This window comes from Watersipora subatra, chromosome 10 (genome assembly GCF_963576615.1).
Source record: "Watersipora subatra chromosome 10, tzWatSuba1.1, whole genome shotgun sequence".
NCBI lineage: Eukaryota > Metazoa > Bryozoa > Gymnolaemata > Cheilostomatida > Watersiporidae > Watersipora > Watersipora subatra.
The window spans coordinates 41,476,140-41,500,831 of NC_088717.1; the positions used below are offsets into that span (position 1 = coordinate 41,476,140).

Sequence of the window (24,692 nt, forward strand, 5' to 3'; positions counted from 1 at the left end):
CTTGGCTGGCAGATCTGCTAGCTCCTTACTAACTGACTCCTCTGTGGTTGGCTCCCTTTGTTGTGAGTAACCATTGACTAGTATCCCCCATTAGTTTGAAGTAGCTGCTCCGCCTGCTTCCGAACCAACTCCAACTGGCTTTCCTTCTCTCTGTCTACTGTCCTCCGTTGTGAGATTTCCTCCGCTTGCTTCCTGACCAAGTCCAGCTCAAGCTGGAAGTCCTCCACTTGTCTTTTGGCCTGGGCCCCTTTCATGTTGGGACCAGGTCGCATTTCAAGTGTAACTGGTGTTTTGCCTAACTTTTCTTCACAGGCATAATAAGGCTCAATCCGGCACTCATTTTGAACAGAGGACTGGCCTTGTCGCTCTATGAAATAAGTATGGTTTGCCCAGGCCTTTATAATTTTAAACGGGCCCGCGTACTTGGTCTGTAGTTTGGAGTTTTCTCCCCTTTACCAGCGTTTGTTCAGAAGCCACACCCACTCTTCTGGGGCATACAGTGGTGGCTCTTCCTGGTCCTCCTGTTTCACCACCTTTTGGGCCTCCATCAGTATCTCGTGAGCCGCTTCTAACCTCTTCTGTGTTTCTTGTACGTACTGGTGGGAAGGCGACTCCTCCAGTGGAGGCAGACTAATTTTCAACAAGTCAGGAAGGCGCAACTCTCAGCCGAACATCAGCAGGTTGGCTGTTTCTTCCATAGCAGGATGCGGCGTACCCCTGTAGGCCCGCATCAGCTGGGATAGCAGCCAGTCCCACTCCTCGTGTTAGCAGAGGCGCTTGCAACGAGTCTCCAAGTTCCCGGTTGTTTCTTTCAACAATACCGTTAGCCTGAGGGTGGTACAGTGTAAAGTGTGTTTTTTTCACTAACCATAGTAGGCACAATTCTTTCATCAGTTGGCTCTCAAACTGTGCCCTTTGGTTTGTATGTTTTGCTCCGACAAGCCCACGTAGCCAAATACTCGCCCGTCCAGCGCATTGGCAACTACGGGAGTTATGGCATCCAGGAAAGCCAGTGCATCCTGCTACCGAGTGAAATGGTCCGTTAGCACCAGGCTCAACTGGTGCGCTTTCAGTGTCTCCAGCATCAGTCTAACCAGGTCCACTGCCACTTTTTGCCAAAGGTGAACTGTATATAGCCTCTGGTGGCAACTTGCTTTCCTGTTGCCACTGTGCTGAGCCGCCTGGCAGACCTCACAGCTCCTGACCATTCTTTTCACTATGGCAATCATGCCTGGCCAATACAAGGTCAATCGGAGCCGGTTGATCGTTCTTTCCACCCCAGAGTGTGAGACTGCCAAACGGCTGTTTCTCGAACAGATGGCGGAAGACCGGGCACCACCTCGGCTGGCCGTGTGGAGCAGTACGTGCCTCCGGTACTCTGTTCTGCAGCCAGAGGAACGGGAAAATATAGTGTAGCTGTCGCAACTTGAACCTGCCCAATTCCAATTGCTCGGGAGTTACCTCTGTCACCTGCTGCATAGAGATATACATAGAGGCCACCGGTCTATGTCCGACTGCCTGCATGCGTGCCAATTCCCCCCTGGCGGTCTCTCTAGTCTTTACCCAAGCCATCCCACAAAGTCCTAGGGTAGCCTCGGCCAGCTTTGAGCTGGACCTCGATACCCCTAGAGGCAGAGGCGGGCTCAAACGACCGGTCACCTCGCGCGTGGTCGCGATGACTCTCAAGGAAAAACTCCAACTTTTTTTTTGTTGGTTCTTCAGGGCCAACTCCTTGTGGGTCAGTCCTCCGTCTCGCAACTCCATCAGCTTGTACTGTCGACAGTCATCACAGATTTGTTGACTAAGCCCATGTGCGTTGCCGTGTCGGAGGCCGGCTCTGTGTTTCACGGTAAACTGGAACTCGGCAAAGATCTTCAACCATCTGGCCACCTGGCTGAAAGGTTCCTTGCACTGAAACAGCCATTGAAGGGATGCGTGATCCGTGTGGAGGAAGAACTGGTGCCTATAGAGGTAAGGCCGAAAATGTTTTATGGCCCTTACCATGGCGAGCAGTTCCTTCCGAGTCTCACAGTAATTCCGCTTTGCCGGATTCAGTGTCTTGCTGAAGTCTGCAATGACTCGTTCAGCTCTCCTTGTACCTGGGATAACACTGCTCCAACTCCGCAATTACTAGCGCCCGTATCTAATACAAACGACTGAATCGGGTCTGGGTAGCCTAGTACAGGAATCTGAGAACAGCGTCGTCTTCAGCTTGTTGAAGACCTCCTGGTCCCATGACCAGGCCTCCCCCTTACTAGTGAGTCGGTTCAAAAGATGGGCCCTGTCAGGGAAGCCGGGTATGTACTGTAGGTAGTGCCTTACCGTACCCGGAAAGCCTTGTAGATCGCATAGACCCCTAGGAATTGGTCATTGCCGAACGGCCAGGATCTTTTCTGGGTCGGTGGCTACTCCTTCCTTGCTGACTATATGTCTGAAGTACCAAACTTGCGGCTGCAGGAGCTCACACTTAGAAGGTTTGAGCTTCAGTCCAGCTGCTTTGAAGCACTGCAATACCTCCTCCAGCCATTGCAAGTGAGTTTCAAAGTCTGAGGCAATGATGATGATGTTATCCAGGTACAGCAAAAGCCCTTCAGTGCATTCTCCAGTGCAGTCCGCACAGGACCTACTCCATAAGCCGCTGGAATGTGGCTGGTGCTGAGGTCAGACCGAATGGCAGCATCTTCCATTTCCAGAACCCGGATCGAGTTGCGAAAGCGGACTTTTTCTGAGCGTCTGCGTTCAGGGGTACTTGTCAATACCCACTCAACAGGTCGAGCCTGCTAAAATACCAGCTGCCGGACAGGGCATCGAGACTGTTGTCGGTCCGGGAGAAGGGATAGGCGTCCTGTTCGGTCACAGCATTAAATTGCCGGTAGTCGACGCCGACCCGCCATTTCTCGTCCTTCTTCCGGACCAACACTACTGGGGAGCTTCAAGCTCCTTCAGCTGGCTCAATTAACATCTTGTCTTGCAGCTCCCGTACCTGCCGCTTGGTCTCTGCCTCTTTTCCCGGTCCCAGGCGGTGAGGTAGCTGTCGGATGGGGCAAGTACTTTCCTTCAGTGAAATGGAGTCTTCCACCTCGGAGGTACGGCCCACATCCTTGTTGCCTGTGCTAAAGGTGTGCTAATAACGTACCAGTAGCTGTCCGGTCCAGCCCTTGGCAGTTCTTCCCAGCAGACACATAAATATCCTTCAGGTGTGTTTTCACCTTCACACCCAGCATTGCTTCCACTCCTCCTAGGGCGGGCCTGAATTCTGGGAAGGTGGTTCGTCATCCGTCTGATGGTCCTCCACTCCCGTGTAGCTGCTGACAACCGATACTGCTCACAAGTGATAGGGTTGATCCGTGAGGTTGAGACACCTAGTTGTCACGCCTTTCTTCGGCCTAGGCCGGTTCAAGCTGGCAGGCAGGGGCGGCCCCACAGGCAACTCTCTATTAATCCAAGCAGGCAGTGGTTCTTGGAGGTAACTTGGCAAGGCACTGTCATCTCCCTCCTGGCGGGTACCACCACGTCGCGCAATATTTGAAGTTTACTCAGGAGCAACCGGCCATGTCGATCTGCGCAGGTCAGGGGACGACCTCGTACGGACACGATTGGCTGCTTGACGTTCATTGCGTACTGGTGAGCCACCAAAAAAGGCATTCCTAAGAGAGCGTACTTGCTTATCTGACTCACCACAAAGACCTCATCGGTCTTTACGCTCCGGAGTAGTACTGGCAGGTGTATGATCCCGTAGAATGTCAGCCGTGTCCCATAGGTCATGAGACCGTGGCTATCGCTCTCTTCAATCAAGCTCCTCGTAGCCGGAGAGAGCTTATCAAATGCCTGTTTGTTCAGCAGGTTCGTGGTGCACCCTGTGTTGGTCAGAAACTGAACGGGCATCCCCTCCACATTTCCTGGAAGAAAGTAGCTCGTGGAGTGAGGCTGGCTCAGTGCTTGAGCTCTGACCGTCTTGGCACTGTTCCATACACCTGCAGCAGATCTGGATACTCCTGGACTCGAGCTCTGGGATATTCGCAAGGAGGGTTCCAGTGCTTTGCTGGGGTGAGCCCTGCCGCTTTTAAGGCAGGCTTCTCACTGGGGAAAAGCATCCCTTTCTACGTTCTGCCCTACAGGGGTCTGAGGTCCTTTAGGTGAGAACTCATTGTTGTGCCTATCGACCGGGGTTCAGGAATACCAACAGGTTTGGCTGGCTGCTTCCCTTGTTTCCCTGCGCTCTTCAGATTTTACTCATTTGGTGTCAGGGGGCACCGCGGCCTGTCTCCTCCTTTTTGTCAACAGGAGTCGGGTTCACTCCTCCCAGAGACTTGTAGTAGTTTCGAAGGGAACAAGTCCAGGTCGGTGCGACCGCAAGGGCGGCACAGCATGACCTTGCCTGTCCTGTTTTTGTTGATCTGTATTCGGTCCCTCTCCCTGTTGGAGAAGGACCGATTACAGCTCCAAAATACGGCGTTTTCGTGATGCTTGCGATTAACTGATCGTTTTTTAGCTTTTAAAAGCTTGTAATCACATTTCCACATATTTTGAACGTACAACACAGCAGAGTAAGACATAGTGAATGGTTTGATACCAAATAACTGTAATGTGAATTTCGTTACAAGTATATCTTTAAACCACCACTCAAAACATTCAACTCACTCTAACCAACTGCATTGTCAGGACAACCAAGCATTGTAACTTAAGGTTACAAAGGGGTTGTCAACACTAGAGCTGGATCCCTAATCCATCTTTTATCAACGCTTGTGAGCCAATATTACAATTATCATGTGACTACTATTGACAGCTGACCTTGTTATGTGCTTTACTGCTCTACTGCTTTACTTGTAATTAATAAATAGAGAAGACAATCTGCTGAATAAAATACGTTTATAGCGAAATAGCTATCAACATATGTGATAATGCCTAATATTGATACTCACTTTTACCTGCTAAAAAGATTAGGCTAATTTTGCGACTATGTTTCATGTCTAAAAATGTAACTGGAAGTATGATAAATCACTGCAGAAAAACACTAATATAACTATTGTAACTATAACTAACTAATATAACTATACCAATTATTTGACTGGCTCAAACAGTTTAACTAGAAAACCACCTCACAGTCTGACTGTGATGTGGAGAGTAAGCTAAATTATCCCAAATATGTAAGATACACCATTTCTTTCAAAAATACGGACATCAAGAAGCAAGGTACGTCAGTCAGGTATGACAATATTCATAATCCATAATATTTGTCTTACTCAACATATATATATGGTTTTATAAAATATTGAAAATTCAGCCTTTCCTCAAGAAGTAACAAAATGTGCTGAAAGTTTGAAATATTCAAATATAAATTTCCTTTTTATCATCATAATTAATATCAAATTTAGTTCTTAAGCCTTAAAAGGTGTTACATCTTTAACTTTGAAAAGTTCATCAAATTATATAAAAACAATTATTTCTGACAATTTAAACAATTTTCAGAACACTTTAATATTTATTAAATTGTTTAACCGCTACACAGTTAAATAGCTTAATAAATATTAAATTGTTTAACTGTGTAGCAGAACTACCATAACAGCTCAAAATTTCTTAAATCTCCATATATTTGTTATAATTGCTCAGTTTTATTAGTGTGTGAATTTTAAAAGACTTTTTGAACATTCAACTACAATACTTGTACTTGAAGAATTTTTATGCAATATTTCCAAATTAAGCAAAGTTGACCTTTGATCAACTCAACATACAAATATTTTAGATAATCTTTGCCTCGAGAGTCAAACTTTTTTAAGAATTTCTATTTCATTCTTATATTAAGTTAAGCGGTTAGTTTATTCTCTAAGCTTCCATTTTTATGCAGTATAAAGAAAAAGGCAGTTGACAACTGACTCATTTAAAATTTATTACTGTTTTTTACAAGTTTTATTTTTTAATAATTAAAACCCAGTTTTTGACTTTTGGTTGCATTTTCTTTGGTTGTTCATTTTTCTGTTTCTAATTTTCAAAAAATGTTGCCCATCATATTCGATACATATATCTGCTAATGTAAGATTCATAAATATCTAGCCCTCTAAATTCACAAACTGTCTGTGAACACAAAAATATCTATCTATGGGTTGGTAATATGTTGTACATTCCTTGTGTTTGGCAAACATCCAGTTTTGCTCAATCATTAGAAACTAAACTCGTTAGAATATATACTGATAGCTGAAACTTATGATTTGTTAGCTTTATTAAAAAAATAGAAATCAAACTGCTACTAGTGTAACTGCTAACAAACTAAACTCCAAGTCTGTGTAATTTTTTAGTAAAGTGCGGGGCTAACAAGTTCTTTCTTTTTTAAAGTCAACATTTATTTACTATTATTTCACTGAGATTAATTTTGAAGAAATATGGTTATAGTTACATGTATTTAAATTTCTGATTACTTGATTCAATAATCTTTAGTTTTAACACTAGACATTCTCCTGTCATACAGCTCACGACCAAAGTGATAATGGAAAAAGAAACGGTACTGCCGGTTGAGAAATGCCATATTAGCAGTCAAATGGCACTGCAGTTCAATAGGAGAACTGCAATGGTAGCTGCAACTGTAGCTGTAATGTACTGGATGTTATTATGTATAACAAACAGCAACAACGAAAGAAAAAATTATATGTTTATATCTCTCCCTGCAATAGGAGAAATTCTATATTAGAAGTAAAATGGCAAGCTGCTGTGTAATATACACAGACTGGGGGAGGGCTGTATATTATTGGTCATAGCAACCAATATCAAAAAGTTGTGATATTTATCTAGATTTCTGTATTCATATCTAAAAATTACGCTGAATGTAGAAGTAGAAACAGATTTTAGCTGGTTGTCATTGAAATAGATGTATATCTACAAGAAAATGTAGGCCTATTTCTTAATTTTGCTGATATTAAAAACGGCTTGGCAGTACCGCGATATTGAGGTGTGTGTGTTAGGTGAAGATGATATTGGGCACAGCCGCAGTATCATCGACAAAATCTTTAAAAAAATATTCACAGTAACATATTGCATACCATCGGTCACCATATACTTTGACCTTGTAAATTAGAATGATCATTCTTATAACTATATTTTATAATAATCTTATAAAATCGAATAACTATTCTTACAATTAAATATTGTAATAATCTTATAAGAATAGTTAAGAAAATATCATCGTCATTTCCTTCACTTTCACTGTTTTGGACATCAGTTGGAATACCAAAGTACTCATGATAAGTGTCCAAAATGTTAGAGTCCGGTAGAATCGGCAAAAAAAAAACAATTACTTTTCAGTACTTTTATGTTAATTACAGAAACCTTCGGCAATTGGGCAATGTCTTAGACTAGTAAAACGTTTTTCTCGTGAAATGCGCCTGGCTTAATGGTTCTACTCTTTGTCGCACAGCCTTATTGGCGTTTTGTTGGCCGGTCTTAATTTTGATTAGAAAAAGCTTGTCAAGTTTTTATCATGATTTTAGGCCTAATTAATCTGTCCATTTATGTTTAATCCGATCAGATGGGTTAGTTTTAACCTATTGTGTCAACTTTTCAAAGACTTAGTAACATATTTAAATAGGTTTATATGTGTTTTGTATCATTATTATACTTAAATGACTCTACAAAAAAATGGTTAAATTGTTGGATGAGATTTCGATACAAGGGTTTAGTTACTGCCGTTGACGGATAATTTTTTGAGAGTTGTGTGCGCATATGTATTTATCATAAAGCTCCCAAACAATCGCTTTGCTCGTGTTTGGTCGTGAGATTAGATAGTTATGTCAATAACAACTCAAAGCCACAGTTAAGCGTAACACTAAAAAAAGTTCAGTAGGTGTTTGTTTGAATTTAAATACATAAGTACTAAGCTATCAGTATTGTTATTATTACTACTTTAATATAGGTATAAGTAGATCATTGTTTCTACTATTGACATATTGTATATTTCTGAGGATTAAAATAATTCTTAAACTCAGTTTGTAATTGGTTACTTTTATCTATAATGAGATGAAAAAATTTAGCAACCTTCAATCATTATTACCATAAATCTCGAACATTAATGAATCTAGCTCTTCACCTGGCTAATAGTTTGTATAGTTTGCCTATATAGGGTATGGACTTTATCATAATTTTAAATTTTACTGTCTATAATTCTTTTATTTTTTCAGTTCTTAAACATTTGATCAAGCTTGTCATCTCAAACTGACTCAAAATTTGAGCTCTTTGACATAGCTGTTTATTCTGAACAACTTTTCTACTTTAATTACTTCCTGTAATCAAACAATAGTTTAAATCGTTTAAACATTAACAAAGTTTAGTAATATAATATTTTAATAAGCGAAACAAATTGAAATAGAAATAGTCTGTTTTGAAATTGCTTTAAATTAATTCATGCTTTATCGCTTTTAGGAACTTTGAGATTAATCTTTATGAAGTCTTGAGATTAATCTTTATGAAGTCTTAAGATTAATCTTTATGAAGTCTTGAGATTAATCTTTATGAAGTGTGTAGAACTGTGAGGGCTTTATGACTAGCCTGGTACTACACAGAATAAAAAAGTTATGAATATATTAAACTGAACTGTTGTTTGTGTTGCCAACAGTGGTTCTTGAACAGTAATTCTAATTCACAAGAGTCATAAGGAAGTCAAACTGCAAATTAGTTTGTGATTGTGAATAAATTATTTTCAACATGTAGTGCCTCTCAAAATCCAACAACAGGTTCTAAAACTATGTTAGCTCAGCTAAACATGTATGATACAAAGCAAGGAGACAGACCCATAATAATGTAGTCAAACCTCAACTTATGACCAACTCAACACACGAGTTTAGCTAATCTTTGAATCAAAGGGCCAAGTAAATTTTAGCAGAAAACATCCAAAATTTTTCAAAACTGTTTTGCAAATAAGTGTCCATGTTTGTAGTTCGTTTTGACATTGCTTGACTTTACACTATTTGAATAATGCTAAACAGTTTTGCACAACGCACTTACATAGTTGTAAAATAATGGGTCTTAAGATGACTAGTGCCAGTGGTGAGAAAGGGAAGTGGTAACATTTTTCTTAAAGTTGAAGCAAAGTGTTATTGAAAGTACTTTATGAGCAGGCAACTTCAGACCAACTGGTAAATAAAGTTCTTCAATCTTCCTGCACTCACCTAACAGTGATCAAAATAAAAAAGAGCTCCTGAAGACCGTGAAAGTGCTAGCTGTAGTAATAATAAAGTACTGATAAAAAATATCAAATATAGAAACAAAGATATTTAAACCATGTTAATTTAAAGTTTTTATAGTTCAGGATAGACACAGCCCCATATTTCTAGTACTATTTTTACTCACTGTTTGTCTTCTGTATTGCAAAGGCTACATATTTGCTTGCTGGTTGTTAAAATAAAGGTAAAACAACAATAAAAACAAGATTTTTTGTATTTTCACTTTTACATATAATTTAGTTTAAACCTTTAAAATACATCTATCTACATGTATATATAGATTTATTAAGTACATCTGTTACAAGACTATATATCATTATAACTTATTATTATAATTCTGAGCTCTGAAATAACTTTAATAAAATACCCTGTATTCTTATACCAATATTTGGTTAAACATATGACCATTTTGGCATGAGAAAAAATTGTCCGAACGAATGAACTTTGTAAGTTGAGGTTTGACTGCATACTGTTGTCTCTATGTAAGCCTACCTCTATGGTAAACCTCAACTAAAGTGTATACTTGATGGTTTAAAAAGTTTTTATTTTTATCTTCATCTCAGTAGTTTTGCTCAAATTTAGAATTCGATGTTATAAAAACAAACAATTGTATGAATTAATTTTAAGAGTTCTCAGATTGCTGTGAAAAAACACATAATTTATCATAATTACTGTAATGAATTGGAAAGAACTTCCTTAAGAGTCAGTAAGGTGATGAAATTTATTTACAATTTTTAATAAAGATAACTCAACTTTAAACCACTTACTACACACAGCATAAAAATTTAATGAAAAGTCTCTAAAATATGAAATAAATATTCAAGTATTTTTGCAGAGACTCAATGAGTGAAACTAATTTTCAAGGTTTCTAATTTGTGACCTTGAAAAAATTATGTCTGATTTTAAATATTAAAAATCTTAAATTTTTTAGAGTAAAGAAAATGAAAACAAAGACCATTTTAGCAGAATTTAAAAGAAAATCCCAAACTATTTGCTCCAACAAAATGACACTATTAAGACTTATTTCTGTTTGTATTTGGAATATATTTTAGTAAATTCAATAATGAAAATCAAATTTTTTTGTGTTTAATGTCTGCCGACCAACAATTTTGTGCCAGACAAGTAAGTTGAGCGTTTACAGTACAGAACGCTAGTTAATAAGAATACGTATTAAAAAAAAGTATGCAAAAATTATATTTTAAAACTTTTTAAAATTTTACGACGTCGTTAAGGTATTAAAAATGTTGTGAAGTTTAAACAAAATAAAAATGATTTCATTATGAGAATAAATCTAGAATCCAACCACTATTGACTTTTCTTCTGAAATCTGGTACACAGAGTTGTGAAATTATTCCTCTTCTTGCTTATGTTCATCAATTTTTCTCTAGCGACATCGTACGCTTAATGTAAAAAACAACATGATTTTATTAAAATCTAACATTAACGAAACAATTTTGATCTACCGCACTAATTATTTATACATTTCCCACTTGCTAATACAAATGATGGCTTTATTTGGTGTGTTGTGGAACTTTCCTGAAAACAAACATTTCTGTTTAGGTTTTCCGAAGCTAAAATTGAAATTAAAAGTGGAAGCTAGGGGAAGAAATTGAAAGCTAAATCGAGCGGCACAAAAAGAATTAAATAAGATTGCTGTGAAAACTGATAATGAAATCAATCTAAAAAGAAAACATATGTACAAGGAGTTGTCTACTCTAGAATTATTGATGTTGAATTTTTGCATGTTCTGATGTATGCGTGTCTTAAATCCGTATTAAAATATTTTCTTGAAGCGCACAATCACAAGTCTAACGTTTATCTATCGGAGTAAGACACTATTGCTATGATATTTCAGCTAATACAAATGGCTGTATCAGTCAACCTATCTATAGATGTTTATTTGGTCTTGGTTAGATAAAGTGTGTAACTTTTTCTATTATCAACCCGACTTGATGATCTTAACTTTTAAAAATAGAAATTGAAAGCGCATTATTTTCTAGTTGAAATTGATTATAAACAAGAAAAGATACTTTCAGTGCATTTAGATATTGAATAATTTTCTTAGTTTTTTGCTAACTCACAAATACTCACTTATTATATTTTTATAGAACAATTTTAATATAAATTTACCGAGCTTTTCTAACCTCAGCAACAAAACCATCTGTCACAAGACAATAATGTTCTACTTATTCAATTCAGTAGGTTCATGTTATATCAGCTGATCAAGACTTTCGCAAAATCTGCCAATTATCTGGCTGCCTTTATTCACTTATAGCAGACTTATTTTACTATTCAGTTAAGGAAACCTAGATTTTAACTATTCAATCCAGTTTGAGCAAAATCTCTTTTAGGATAGTGTAAGTTTCAGTGTGCATTTTTATCTTTTAACCATCATCAGCCAACTTATTCATTAGCAAGTTGGCGCTTCAAGTGTCTCTTACGTAAATTAACAATGAAAAACTCTTTTTAATGATTGTTATTTAATTAATTTCGTTTTTACGTATAGTCCCAATGTTAACAAATTATTAATTATAAAATGCATTTATTGCATTTTTTGTTCTTACCATTGTTTTTGGTTTCTAGAATGAAACAACCAAAACACAACATATTCTTCTAAGAATGTGTGTTCCAATATTGAAACAGTTTTGACATTTGAAGCATACATTGGCTATCTCCAGCACTCTATACTAATCTCATTAGTGATTCATTAACTGATTAATTAATTAACTAATTAACTAATTATTTAATTAATCGAAATTAATCAACTCAATCCATACTGTTTGCGCGCATTGAAAATTGCAGTAAATTATTAATTGTCATAATTTATTTGTAGCAACAGAAGAAACAGTGATACACGTAAGTAAAACATGCTCTGTGTTTGTGTATTGATGGAATTGCATAAAATTTGATTAACAAATCACCGCTTTAAAGTGGCAAGAAGTCTCTACTAACAAGTGGCTTCATATGATTTTGTTTTTTTGCTTGTCAGCTCTATGCTAATTATGAATACGTACTTGCAAGACTAACACACTCTGTTAAGTATAGTGTTCATCTTCACATACTACTACGATGAAAATACACTGGCTATGTTTAAACCTGCTAATTTGCTAGATGTAATAATTTTTCAGTTAAAGGTCCTGCTGGGACGTTTTTACATAAAAAAAATCTGTTAACACAATGTGATTAGGCCCAGCCTTTTTTGTAGAATCACCAAAAAATCAGTTTCTGGTAATTGGTCGACATGTTCGTAGATATTTGGCAGAGTTAGAAAAACTGCTACGGCTTCGACCAACCATTTGATGACGTTTAAAGAGATTGTGTGTTAGCATAGGACAGCTGACCAATGAGTTAATTGCATTCAGACTACGCAGAACAATTATGCTGAGGCTGATAGCTGAATTTCTCACTTATCCTATTGAATACAGCTAAATCATGATCACAGCTGGTACCGAACTACCTTCCCGTGTATCGTCTTTAATCAATTTTAATAATATCACTCTTTTAAAGAGTGTGAAGATCCCTAAAAATATAAAATTTTAGCGATGTCTGGCTGAAGTTGGCTTTTCAATATCAATTCTTGCAGTAGTTCTACTAGACATTATGGAGCTTGGAGAACAGGGTTAATAATTATGTTTCTATGTGTTAGAACTCGTGTTTCTTTGGCACCAAAAACTTCTCTCTGCGGTAGTTTGACAGGTTTCATTTTCTTTTTGGAAACTGATCAAAAGGGGAGATATGCTGGTAAATGTTAGCTCTCAGCTATTTACCAGCGTTTCGCAATTCTCGAGAAAGTTTGATCACCCAAATATGAAGAAACGCTCAAATTAGACTTAATTCAATGAAGTTCATTTTAACACTTCTCTTCCAAAATTAAAACTTAGTTGTTGACTATAGTAGGTATGTCATCGGTGAGACAGCACAATGCAATATTCACCATATAAAAGAAACTAACCAGCTAATCAATATGTTGGATGTCTTAATAACAAGTCAAGGTCGTTGTATTAGAAGGATTTGTGAATGCAAAACACTATATATTATTGCCAGAAGAAATGTATAAGCGGGTTGTGTAATAAAAGAATTAAACATTTGACCCTGTTTGGGGTAAGCATCTGACCATTTAGACATACTGTTAGTGCGGTGTCACATTTTTCACACTCCTTATCGTTGTCACATAATTACGAGGCTTAAACATGACGCTATTCCAGCCTATAGTACAAAATATTAACAACCAATCGCTTTATCCAAATATCCAGGGGCAATATGCTAAACCTACATCAATCTAAAGACTAGATGTTATTAGAATGTTCTGGCACATTTCACCCATATGACAACAGTTACAACCAAAACCTATTAAAAGAAATCTAATTGGGCCTAACTCAATAAAATCTTATTTTTCCGGAGCACTCTAGCATGCTTGCTAATCATATCTTAGCACCCTTATTAAGTAGATGTTATTCAATAGCATATAGTTAACGGTTTACGAGTAACTATTTGGTGCTAAATATTTTATGTATGCATTTATTTGCACATTTATAAATGCATTATGTAGCCCGTATTTATTTACATAATAGTATATATACCAATATATACTGGTGCGTATATACATGTGTACACATGCATAACAAAAAACATTATAAATGAAATACACGTATATAATATGCACATGTATAAATATATTCAAGTTAAACACATAATATATACATGTATATTATATACACCATATCTATAAATTTCTTAAAGTATGTCCGTATGTATGCATTCCGGCTATAGCTATTAAAAACTTGGAATAAAGAATCAGTGCCGAAGAAGAATTGATCTCAGACCCTACCATTCACCACTCTGACACCCTACCCATAAGGCCACAGAGAATGAATTGATAGCGGGCCGATATAATTTGCTATATGGCAGTACATACCCAATGGCTATGCATGCCACACATGGTGACTGCATAAGTAAGTTATTGCCATTAGTTAGCTTACTAAAATTTTCCATTGGCAATCTGCCAAGCTAACAACAAGTGGCAGGCAACTCTCATTACTTCTCATTGTTTATAAGCTGATTTTAATGCTCGGTCAACGCCGGGTTGCACAGCTAGTACATGTATATATATATATATATATATATATATATATATATATATATATATATATATATATATATATATATATATACTAGCTGTGCCACCCGGCGTTGCCCGTGTAATAGAGGAGTCTTTGGACAGAAAATTGATTTGTATTTAACATATAACAACATTTGCTATTCTAACTTTCAAACTACATATCATGAGAGAAGTGTGTCCGTGTAGTTGAACTAAATTAAGAGAGAAATAAAAACAACTGTAAAGGTTTTAAAACTTTGTCAAACAACTGTACCTTTCCGGCTAGTGGCCTGGCATATTGCCAATGGAAACTCCACTAAGCGAGTTAATAAGGTTAGGCTTCCAATGACAGTAAGACTTCAATGAATTTCCATGAAATTCCATAAATTTGAGTCTTCATTGTTGTCAAGCTCAGCTGTTCTAATAATAGCTATAGCCGGATTTCCAACAGACAGACATACAGACATACAGACTTTGAGAAATATATATATAGATACTAGCTGCATTACCCGTCTACAGGAATAGATTCACGTGCAGCATAAGGTTTATTGAGAGTTGGCTTTCATACTGTAAAACAACTCCAAATATGCAGTTACATCTCCCTCTCTCCATCTCTCCTTCTTTCCCCTCTCTTCGTCTCTTCCCTCTCTCTCCCTCCCTCTACCCCCTCTCCCTCTCTCTCCCCCTCTCTTTCCCTCTCTCTCTCCCCTCCCCCCACTCTCCTCCTCGCTCTCCCTCTCTCTCCCCTTCTCTCCCTCTCTCTCTCTTCCTCTCCCCCCTCTCTCTCTCCCTCTCTCCCCCCTCTCCTCCTCCCTCTCCCTTTCTCTCCCTTTCTCCCCTCTCTCTCCCTCCTTCTTCCCCCTCTCCTTCTCCCTCTCTCTCCCCCTCTTTCTCCCTCTCTCTCTCCCTCTCTCTCTCTCCTCCTCGCTCTCCCTGTCTCTCCCCTTCTCTCCCTCTCTCCCTCTTTCCCCTCTTTCTCCCCTCTCTCTCCTCTCTCTCTCCCTCCCTCTTCCCCCTCTCCCTCTCTCTCTCTCCCCCTCTCTCTATCCCTCTCTCTCTCTTCCTCTCTCTCCCCCTTGCTCTCCCTCTCTCTCTCCCTTAGTTCAACGCAACACATGCGGATAGACAACATTTTTGGTTTTTCTGTCGGGCGTATGAAGAAACAGTTTTCGGCGTGTGCCTACTTTTGAGCAGGCGACGTATAGCTGGTCATGGCTGATGCAGGGTGACAGTAAGTCGATAGCAGCTGCTCTCTTTCTTTTCACAATAGCGTATCGCAACCCTCGGAGTACTCGTGAAAGTTCTGTAATAGTAAGTTACAGTAGGCCTACTCGTAGCTGGAAAAAAATTAGTAACTCGGCTGCTGAAGGAAATGAACATGACCCACTCTCACGAACAGCGGCAAATCCAACGTTATTAAGTAGTGGAGATGTGGCAATTCATAGACAATACAACATCGTATAAGAAACACTTACCTTTTTGATGAGGAAATTTAGTAGGTGAGAAATGCCTTTTTTCCAGTGGCTCCAAGAAACAAACGTTTACGTGACCTTCTCGGTACACAATGGCAGTAAATATTAATTGCATGTAAATAACTACTCGTTAATCAATTTTATTTAATGAATAGTACATTTGTATAGCTGTATAGACACCTTTGTATAGGCCGCAGAACTCAGGAAAGGTGCTTTTTAACACGGCAGAAAATTTGCAGTTTAAAAAGCGTGCTAACCGGGGATTTCGGTTTATGCGCCCGAGCGGTGAAAGAAAAACAACAGAATCGCCACACCTTTATATAAGCCGCTTGGCTCAAATCGTCAGAGAAAAGTAGCGGCTAATAGTCCATATTACGAAATTACGATATTAAGATAATTAGTACTCATATTAATTCGGTTGGCTTCGTTCGACTGAATGGAAAAAGAAAGACCGCTCTATAATTTATTTACCGTTACTACACATATTAATTCAGTTCGCTTCGTACGACCGAAATTCGTACGACGATAAAAGAAAATACCGCTCTATAAGGCGGACAGATACACAGACAACGATTGCCGTTTATATAGTAGATATATATATATACATGTATATTCCTGTTTATATATATATATATATATATATATATATATATATATATATATATATATATATATACAGTGAAACATGGATAACTCGCCCTCGGATATAGCGAACACATGGTTAACTCGACTGGATTTGCTTGGTCCGTTCCCACGCAAGGATAAATGGCTCTATATAACTCGAACTCGACACTGTTAATTTGAACTGTTTTTTGCTCAACGGCTACCAAAACGGTTGCTATCGCTTTAGAAAATCACTTTATTCCAAGCCATAGAGGTAAACCTCAACTTTTCGTAATCCATAAGCGTCGTTACTACCTCCATCGGCAAAATATTTTTGTCAACGACTTTTCTAAAGGTTTGGTGAAATTTGATTTATACTGCTATACGATGAATAGCACGGGCTAACCGGGTCACGGGCGCAAGGATTTTTGCCACGCACATACAAAACAAAAACAGCATGTTGTTTTTGTTTTGTATTTGCGTGGCGAAAATCCTTGAGTGCGTGACCCGGCTAACCCGTGATGAATAGTTTTCTGACATTGATTCCGTGTTGAATCAACGTCGGAATGTTGAATTTTTAAAATGTCTTAAAAATTGTTGTAATTAAACGTATACGTTGTCTTAGCTAAAACAAACTATTCAGCGTTTGACCTAAACACAGAATACGTGTGTACATTCAATAAGTATCCATTCAAAAAACGTTAGTGATATACAATGTACCGTAAAACCTCGTAAAACTTTTAATTGAACTGCCTCAGAGTGTTGCTCTTACCGAATGCCAGGTAAAGTAAGGTAATCTTTGCATAAACTTCAAGAAAAATCGGCAAAATTGATCGTGGGTAAAATGCTCAAAAGAAAAAGATGTCTTTTCTTTTGAGCATTTCAGCAACGATCAAGTTTTGCCAATGTCAATCTAAAAAACGTCCTGGCAATAACATCACCTCAAACAACAAACCAATCTCAAGTGATAGAAAAATATCTATACTTTTTGATAAAAACGTTTTAAACTTTACATTAGAAGCATTTAATTTGAAACAAGCCATTTGTGCTTTTGATTTATATTATAGTTTGTATATGTTCATGTATCTACTAATAAATAAGTAAATACATGGACTTGTGACAGTGCTCTGATAACTTGAACACTCTGATAATTCTAACACTTTTGCTCGGTCCCTTGAAGTTTGAGTTATCCGAGTTTCACTGTATATATATATTTAAATACACGTATGTATATATACATACAAATCTCTAATTGAAAGCCTGGTACTCTATTTTCAACCTTACCTCTATTATAGTAGCAGCTAACTGGAGGTGGCATTCAAATGGAGGCTTGCGTTGTATTTTTCAAATGGCTCGTCAGAATTTTGGGAACATAAATTTAGCCCTTTTACAGGCGAAGCAAATGTCACCTACTTTTACCCTCCTTTTTTGGTGGAATGATATTAAACCTTTTGATTAAACCTTAAACCTTATTAAACCTTAAATCTGCTAACTTACCTCTAACTTGTCAAAGATATCTTAATAAATATGCATCGAGAAATATCTCTACCAGTTGATATCTATTGCTTGCAATTAACTAGCGATGATATTGTAGCCTGTGCCCTGCTATGCAATCTGTAGGAGCTTTCATTTTTTTCTTCATTTAAAGGCGGATTATTATTTTATTATTATATTTGACAATGTTGCATAAAAGCTCATTGCACTCATTAATATGTTCGCTACAGTTTGCAGGCAAAACTAGCTTTTTATGCGCATTAGAAGTGGAGTTATGAGAATCGATCTATTAAAAGACACGACAAGATAGCCGCATTATGCTAGTAAATAACATGATATAAAGCTAGATATTTATAAGTTATATAATGATCATCTATCAAATGATACAAATATATACTCATGAACAAGTGACATAAACAAACCATACTTATATTATGAGGGCGATTCGATAAATAAAGATAATTTCCTTATAAGTTAGAATATTATTGTGATACATGCATAATTTTTTGGAGTTATGCTCTTTTAGGTGTTGTCTTCACGCTGTAATTTTTTTTCAATAACTTTGAGGCTATAATTTTTTTTGAAAACTATTTCAAAATGGCTGCCCCTCTTAAAATTTGCTCACATGTTGAACAGAGAGCTGTAATAAGATTTTTGTCAAGTGAAGAAGTCAGACCAAGTGACATTTATAAGAAAACAAAAGCTCAATATGGTGACAGCTGTTTAAACCAAAACAGAGTTTTCAAATGGGCTAGCAGCTTTAAGGAAGGAAGGACCTCCATTGAGTATTAACCAAGGTTAGACAGGCCAAAAGAGGCAGCCACACCATCCAATTTGGAGGCTGTGGACAAGCTTGTCAGAGCAGACAGGAGGATAAAGGTAGAGGAAATCGCTGCATCATTGAGCATCTCCATTGGAACAGTGCATTCCATTCTTCATGAAGATCTTGGGTACTCAAAGGTGTGCTGCAGGTGGGTACCCAAAGTGCTCAGTGATGCAAACAAAGCTAACCGATTGGAAATGTCTAGGAAGAATCTGGACAGGGTTAAAAAAGAAGGTGATTCCTTTTTAAACAGACTTGTGATGAGACCAGGGTGACACACTATGAGCCAGAGTCAAAGCGGCAGTCATTGAGGTGGAAACTCCCATCATCTCCTGTCACAAAGAAGATCAGAGCACAAAGAAATGTCAAGAAAGTGATGTTGACAGTGTTTTGGGATGTGAGAGGCCCCATTGCAGTAAGCTTTCTTGAGCAGGGCACCACAGTAAACAGTGAAAACTACAACAAGTCAATAAGGACATTAGGAACAAGAGAAGAGGCATGCAATCTCGTGGCGTCGTTCCCCACCAAGACAATGCAAGGCCCCACACTGCCACTCGAACCATTGAGACCATAAACCAACTAGGTTGGGAACTGTTGGACCACCCACCTTACAGCCCTAATCTTGCACCTTCTGACTATCATCTCTTTGGTGCTCTAAAGTCCTATACCAGAGGGATTCATATGGAGACTCACGGCGAGGTCTACGCTACTGTGAGCGAATGGTTACGAAGGCAATATGCAGAATTTTATGCAGATGGGATCAAAAAACTGGTACCAAGATGGCAGAAATGTGTTGACTTGTCTGGCAATTATGTTGAAAAATAATAAAAAAATAAAGTATCTAGCTCAACTACAACTTGACTTATTGTAAAATTATCTTTACTTATCAAATCGCCCTCGTATATGCAGAAACCAAAATAACGTTTTAAAAACAAAAACATTTCCATCACTTGCTCAGATAGCTGCCTTCTGATTGTTGCTTTCAATAGAACAAACATTCCTTGAGTGGTGACTTTTTTATCTCCATCACTCTATACTAATCTCATTAGTAATTCGATAACTAATTAATTAATTGATTAATTAATTAATTAATCGAAATTAATCAACCTAATCCATACTGTTTGCGCGCATTAAAACTTTGCAGTAATCTATTAATTCTCATAATTTATTTGTAGCAACAGAAGAAACAGCCGTACATGTAAGTAAAACATGCTCTGGGTTTGTGTATTGATGGAATTGCATAAAATTTGATTAACAAATCACCACTTTAGAATGGCTGAAAGTTTCTACTAACAAGTGGCTTAATATGATTTTGTCTTTTTGCTTGTCAGCTCTACGCTAATTATGAATACGTGCTTGTAAGACTAGCACACCCTGTTACATATAGTGTTCATCTTCACATACTACTATGATGAAAATACACTGGCTATGTTTAAACCTGCTAATTTGCTAAATGTAACATTTTTTCAGTTAAAGGTCCTGCTGGGACGTTTTTACATAAAAAAAATCTGTTAACACAATTTGATTAGGCCCAGTCTTTTTTGTAGAATCACCAAAAAATCAGTTTCTGGTAATTGGTCGACATGTTCGTGCATATTTGGCAGAGTTGGAAAAACTGCTACGGCTTCGACCAACCATTTGATGACGTTTAAAGAGATTGTGTGTTATCATAGGACAGCTGACCAATGAGTTAATTGCATTCAGACTACGCATAACAATTATGTTGAGGCTGATAGCTGAATTTCTCACTTATCCAATTGAACACAGCTAAGTCATGGTCACAGCTGGTACAGGACTACTTTCTCCGTATATCGTCTTTGAACACTTTTAAATATCACTCTTTTAAAGAGTGTGAAGATCCCTAAAAATATAAAATTTTAGTGATGTCTGGCTGAAGTTGGTCTTTCAATATCAAATCTTGCAGTAGTTCTACTAGACATTATAGAGCTTGGAGAACAGGGTTAATAATTATGTTTTTATGTGTTAGAACTCGTGTTTCTTTGACACCAAAAACTTCTCTCTGCGGTAGTTTGAAAGGTTTCATTTCCTTTTTGGAAACTGATCAAAAGGGGAGAAGATATGCTGGTAAATGTTAGCTCTCAGCTATTTACCAGCGTTTCACAATTCTCGAGAAAGTGTTATTACCCAAATATGAAGAAACGCTCAAATTAGACTTAATTCAATGAAGTTCATTTTAACACTTCTCTTCCAAAATTAAAACTTAGTTGTTGACTATAGTAGGTATGTCATCGGTGAGACAGCACAATGCAATATTCACCATATAAAAGAAACTAACCAGCTAATCAATATGTTGGATGTCTCAATAACAAGTCGAGGTCATTGTATTAGAAGGACTGTGAATGCAAAACACTATATATTATTGCCAGAAAAAATGTATAAGCGGGTTGTGTGATAAAAAATTTAAACATTTGATTACATCTGGTGTAAGCATTTGACCACTTGGACTTACTGTTAGTACGGAGTCACATTGTTCACACTCCTTATCGCTGCCACATAATTACGAGGCTTAAACATGACGCTATTCCAGCCTATGGTACCAAATATCAACAACCGATTGCTTTATCCAGATATCCAAGTGCAATATGCTAAACCTACATCAATCCAAAACTAAATGTCATTGGAATGTTTTGACACCTTTCACCCATATGAAATCAGTTACAACCCGAACTTGTTACAACCCGAAAAGAAAACTAATTAGGCTTAACTCAATAAAATTTGATCTTTTCGGAGCACTTTGGCATGCTTGCTAATCATATCTTAGCACCTTTATAAAATAGATGTTATTCCATAGCATGTAGTTAATGATTTACAAGTAACTATTTGGTGCTAAATATTTTACTATTAGCCGGTACTAGATATCTAGGGTGCATTAACGAGATTCTCCAGTTAGTGCGCCTCTATACATAACCTATTCATCGTTTGCCGTTTTTACACAAAAATGACGTAATAATTACAACTCATGTACTTTCTTTTAGCTTCATGATACGCGATGCTTTTTTTTCCTCGACGTACAGTATTAGGGCTGATTCGTTTTTGGCAAAACGATATCGACAATAGACTCTCTCGATATTAGAATTAGGCAATTAAATTTTTTTAACTCTATGAAACACGATGCCATTTTTGTGAACTTTTATTTCTGGGCTTTCTTAAGGTTCAATTGCTAAATCGCTGTTAAGGTCACTACTTTTCACGCGGATGATTGTATTATCACGAGTAGGAATAACATCTAGATTCTCTCACCTTTGATAAGACAAAGAGACTACAATATTTTATTTTTACATAACATATCGCCGTACCAGTATCGTCGTATTCAGAGTTTTGATGGATAGCTGTTAGTGGAACAGTAACTTTTTTTTATACACACACTTATATGCAAGAATTGTTATTATTAATTCAACATATTCACAAATTTTATTTTGTTTTCTCAGTTCGCATTAATTGTATCATTACCGAATCATCTCATATTGTAATCGTAGCAAAACAGACTCAATTTAGCTGTTACTTGCTAATTATTTCACTGTTACATCTAAACTCTTTATAGTCGTTTTATTTTTAAAATTTATTTGACCTGCACGAAACATTTTTCTCATGATATGAAGTTTAAAAGTTGTTTGACAAAGTAAGTTTGAAAACCTTTCGAGTTGTTTTATGTAGAATGGCAAATGCTGTTATATGTTAAATACAAATCAATTTTCTGTTCAGTTTGTTTTATTACCCGGGTAGCGCTGGGTTGTACAACTAGATGTATTAGCTTACACATCTTTCTTGTTAAACCTAACCAGTTAGTTTTTCGTAATTAATTTCACATTCTTTTTACAATAAACATTTGTAAGATTACTGTAAGATTTATCGTGTAAGATTGCAAGTATCAGTTATTCTCCACTCTCTTATATTTACATACATTTACATACTGTGAGAAATATATATATATACAGTGTACATATATATATTTAAATTCTCTTATTACATTTATAAACTTCTTATGACTTTTGAAGTTTATAATATAAGTTTTTTAAAGTTTGTTTCATCAATGTTATTATTTCAACTTGCATTCTTTTAAACATAAATTGATTATCGTGTTTGAAGTTTAAACATTATTTATTTTCCTATCACTGTTATTATTACTTGATTAGTTTCCAATCTTTATTATTAATATTATTCTTTTATTCAGCCATTTGTGGCAGACATTTTTCTAATAAAATTTCAACTACAAAATACTATGATATTCTGTCATATTTTTTAGTATCGTCGTATTCAAAGAATTGATGGATAGTTTCTGGTGGGACAGTAACCTTTTTATATCCACACATTTTTATGCAAGAATTGCTACTATTAATTCAACATATTTATGAATTTTATTTTGTTTTCTCAGTTTGTATTAATTGTTGTATCATTACCATATCATCTCTTATCATAATTGTTGCAAAACCGACCTAATTTAGCTATTACTTGCTAATTATTTTAAATTTACATCTAATCCCTTTTACAATTGTTTTATTTTTTTTAATTTATTAGACTGGCAGGAAACCTTATTCTCATGATATGGAGTTTGAAAGTTACAGTTGTTTGACAAAGTTTGATAAACTTTACAGTTGTTTTTATTTTCTCTCAAATTATTTATTTATTCTATTATTATTTATCACAAAACATCTTTCTCATGATAGGTTACCTATCATGATTTCTCATGTTACCAATGTAGTTTGAATGTTAGAGTGGCAAATGTTGTCATTTATGTTAAATACAAATAGATTTTCTGTTCAAAGACTTTTTTACTACCCGGGCAACGCCGGGTAGCACAGCTAGGCTTGAGGCCATGGCGTCACTCGGGAGACTTTTTTTGCCCCGAGTACAGCGAGAGTCTCCAGGCATGGCTTTCCAAATAAATGAATTGGCGAGTGCGAGGCGATTGAGTGCTAGGCAATTGATTGCGAGTTTGAGGCGATTGGTTGCGAGTGCAAGGTGATTGATTGCAAGACGAGTGCGAGGTGATTGATTGCAAGGCGATTGATTGCGAGGAGAGTGCAAGGCGATTGATTGCGAGGAGAGTGCAAGGCGATTGATTGCAAGGCGGGTGCAGGCCGATTGATTGCAAGGCGAGTGCAAGAGCGCGATTGTCAACTGCTCGGCGGGTAAAGACTGGTCAGCTGAGGCGGGAGCTCAGCGCCAGAAGTGTGCGAATGTCAACTGCAAGTATAGACCGGTATGAACGGATGCATGAATCTAGAATATTTACTAGATTTTACACACATCTAGCTGTAAGACACACTGCCGATTTCCATTGTTCTCCCCAACATTGACATGTATATGTGCATGCATTCTCTGATCAGGACAACGATTTCAGTAGACTGCATATTTGTATTTGGAGTTGTTTATTAGTATGAAAAACAACTCTCAATAAACCTTATGCTACACGTAAATCTGTTCCTGTAGGCGGGTAATGCAGCTAGTACATATATATATATAAATATATATATATATATATATATATATATATATATATATATATATATATATATATATATATATATATATATATATATATATATGTATATATATGTATATATATATAAATACATCAAAATCTCTAATGGAAAGCCATGACACTCTATTTTCAACCCTTTCTCTATTATAGTGGCAGCCAGTTGGAGGTGGATTTCAAATAGAGGCTGACGTTGTATTTTTCAAATGACTCGGCAGAATTTCGGGAAGAAAAATTTAGTCCTTTTACAGGCGAAGCAAATTTCGCCTATTTTTGCTCTCCTGTTTCGGTGGAATGATATTAAATCTTTTTATTAAACCTTTAATCTTATTAAACCTTAAATCTGCTAACCTACCTCTAATTTGTCAAATATATCTTAATAAATATGCATCGAGCAACCGAAAAATATCTCTACCAGTTCATATCTATTGCTTGCAATTAACCTGCATTGATATTGTAGCCTGTGCCCTGCCGTGCAGTTTGTTGGAGTTTTCAA

The 24,692-nt window shown here is 36.9% G+C and overlaps 1 protein-coding gene across 1 annotated transcript; it reads right to left on the reverse strand.

Moving 5' to 3' along the window:
• Positions 1–452: 452 nt before the first annotated feature.
• On the reverse strand, positions 453–2,004 carry LOC137407084 (uncharacterized). The gene is made up of 3 exons (XM_068093690.1): positions 1,196–2,004; positions 716–982; positions 453–630 (listed from the first exon to the last, which is right to left on the reverse strand). Exons 1-3 carry the CDS (start codon positions 2,002–2,004, stop codon positions 453–455), a joined length of 1,254 nt encoding a protein of 417 aa, XP_067949791.1.
• Between the last annotated feature and the right edge of the window lie 22,688 nt (positions 2,005–24,692).